This window comes from Oryzias melastigma, linkage group LG10 (genome assembly GCF_002922805.2).
Source record: "Oryzias melastigma strain HK-1 linkage group LG10, ASM292280v2, whole genome shotgun sequence".
In the NCBI taxonomy this organism is placed as follows: domain Eukaryota; kingdom Metazoa; phylum Chordata; class Actinopteri; order Beloniformes; family Adrianichthyidae; genus Oryzias; species Oryzias melastigma.
In genome coordinates, this window is record NC_050521.1 from 3818023 (window position 1) to 3819931 (window position 1909).

Here is a 1909-nt window from a genome sequence, read left to right on the forward strand (position 1 = left end):
ATGTTTTTGCATGTTCGGACCCCGGTCTACCAAGCTGACAGAGTTACTGGACCTCTCGCCAAATTAGTTGGAGACCCCTGATCTACAGCAAGTACGAGCTCTGAGCGGAAAAAAAGGCAAATATCAATGTCTCCTTCATGATCGTGTTGCGATGGTCGGCACTTCTTTTGAAGCAGACGTCACTACCAAACCTGAGTTCCTGATTGGTCACAGTGCTGTGTTATTGCATTAAACCTCAAAAAGTTCAACCGCTTGAACTTTCAGCGCATGATCCACGAATGCCCGATTTGTATGAGGAGCCTGGACTGGACTTAAATGCTTGCGCAGCGACACGAGAGCGATCTTGTCACAGAACCCTGAAATTCTAGATTACGTGCAATTGCTTGGATTTTGCTTGAAGGTAGCCGGTGTGTAAACACCGTCACACCTTACAAACCGCCAGAGTGTGGTGTAAGGTCACCGTACGACAGCATTGCCTGGACACAGGGGACCCAAACTTCCAATGTGGAATTATTATAACATTGCTCCTATAAGACCCAGCTGCTCCTCTCTACGACCCCCCACTGACCAGGACCACCCAAAACCCAGGGAACTGGTACGGGTCAGCCCCCTCCTGTATGGGGTCATGTGACCAAGGCTTAACCCAGTTCTAATGACCCTCAAACCATCCGCATACCTGAGCCTGCAGGTCAAAGGTCACCATGGAGAAGCAGATGTTGGACAGGAAGTAATGTTCTTGCACGCTTTCCAGGGCTCCACCCACTCGGAACGCCATCGTGTTGGGTGACCAGAGGAAGAAGAAAATGGTACCAAAGATGTGGAAGACGCCCAGGAGCATGATGCACACGAAGCGAGCCTGCAGCAGAAAGCAGACGGTTCATGCAGACACGAGGACCTCACCGCACAGAGCATCAATCTGTTTCAGACGGGAATGGCGGGAACGTCTGTTATAAGACAGCAGGAAGTGATGGCAGAAGCTGTGGAAAACACTCAATTCATCCTAAATGGATTAGAGGACTCACAGGGTCCAAGGGGAGGAGCCGAGAAGTGCCACTGCAGAGACCTGTTAGCTCTGCCTCCGTTCCCTTATAGGTGGAGGGAAGAGATGCAGAGGGTGAACAAACCTCTTTGGAGTAAACGAGGATGTAGACTGAATTTGTGTCTTGGGGGGGTAGAACTGAAACAGAGTCCTGGTTCCACAGAGGAGGAGCCAGATGGCTGAAAGCTCCGCCCCCCTTGATTCTAACTTAGAAAATTCTAGGATTGACAGAATCAATCAGGTCAGAACAACTCAGAAACGCCTTCCGTTTCTGAGGTCCAAAGAACAAAGATAAGAACCAGGAAAGGTCCAGCAGGTTTAGGTCTTGCCTCCTAAATCAGGAACATCCTGGAGGGACTCGTCGACCTGAGCTGAAGGCTGATGCAGACCAGAAGATCTCCATCAGAACTGAAGGACAAACCTGCTGCCCTTCATCACAAACTGAACAATGCTGCCATCTACTGGAGGAACTGAGAAACAGCAGAAAAGTCGGATGATCAGAATAACCAGCAACAATGAGCTGCAACAATATAAGCAGTTCTCTTTACTTTTGACAGCTGGATTGTCAAACACAAATATAAACTGAACTAATTTAAATAACAACAACAACACAGATAAAGTGCAGTATTCTCAGTCTTTAATGTTTTAAAAAACAAAAGTTAATTGGAAATGATAAATCTCTATTTCATTTATTACTGTAGTTCAGCAGAGGAGGAAAAGATTTGGTCCTGACAAAAAATGAACATGAAAGTGTTATGGAAATGTTATTTTTGATGGTTTTTATTTTATTTTACTGAACGTTGATTGAAGTTTAGAATTTAAAATGCCCTTCACTTGCACTTGCATTCTACTGTTCATTCCTCACTATAA

General features: G+C 46.0%; 1 protein-coding gene across 4 annotated transcripts in view; it reads right to left on the reverse strand.

The window, feature by feature from the left end:
- The window catches only part of LOC112138538, a 34482-nt gene that overhangs the window by 27415 nt on the left and 5158 nt on the right, over window positions 1–1909 (reverse strand). For 3 of the 4 annotated variants that reach the window (XM_024261094.2, XM_036214080.1, XM_024261095.2), the window contains one exon: window positions 677–856. The exons of the other annotated variant lie outside the window; for it this stretch is intronic. In XM_024261094.2, coding sequence (XP_024116862.1) covers window positions 677–856 — 180 coding nt within the window. The remainder of the gene's footprint in view (window positions 1–676; window positions 857–1909) is intronic. 4 annotated transcript variants of the gene reach the window in all.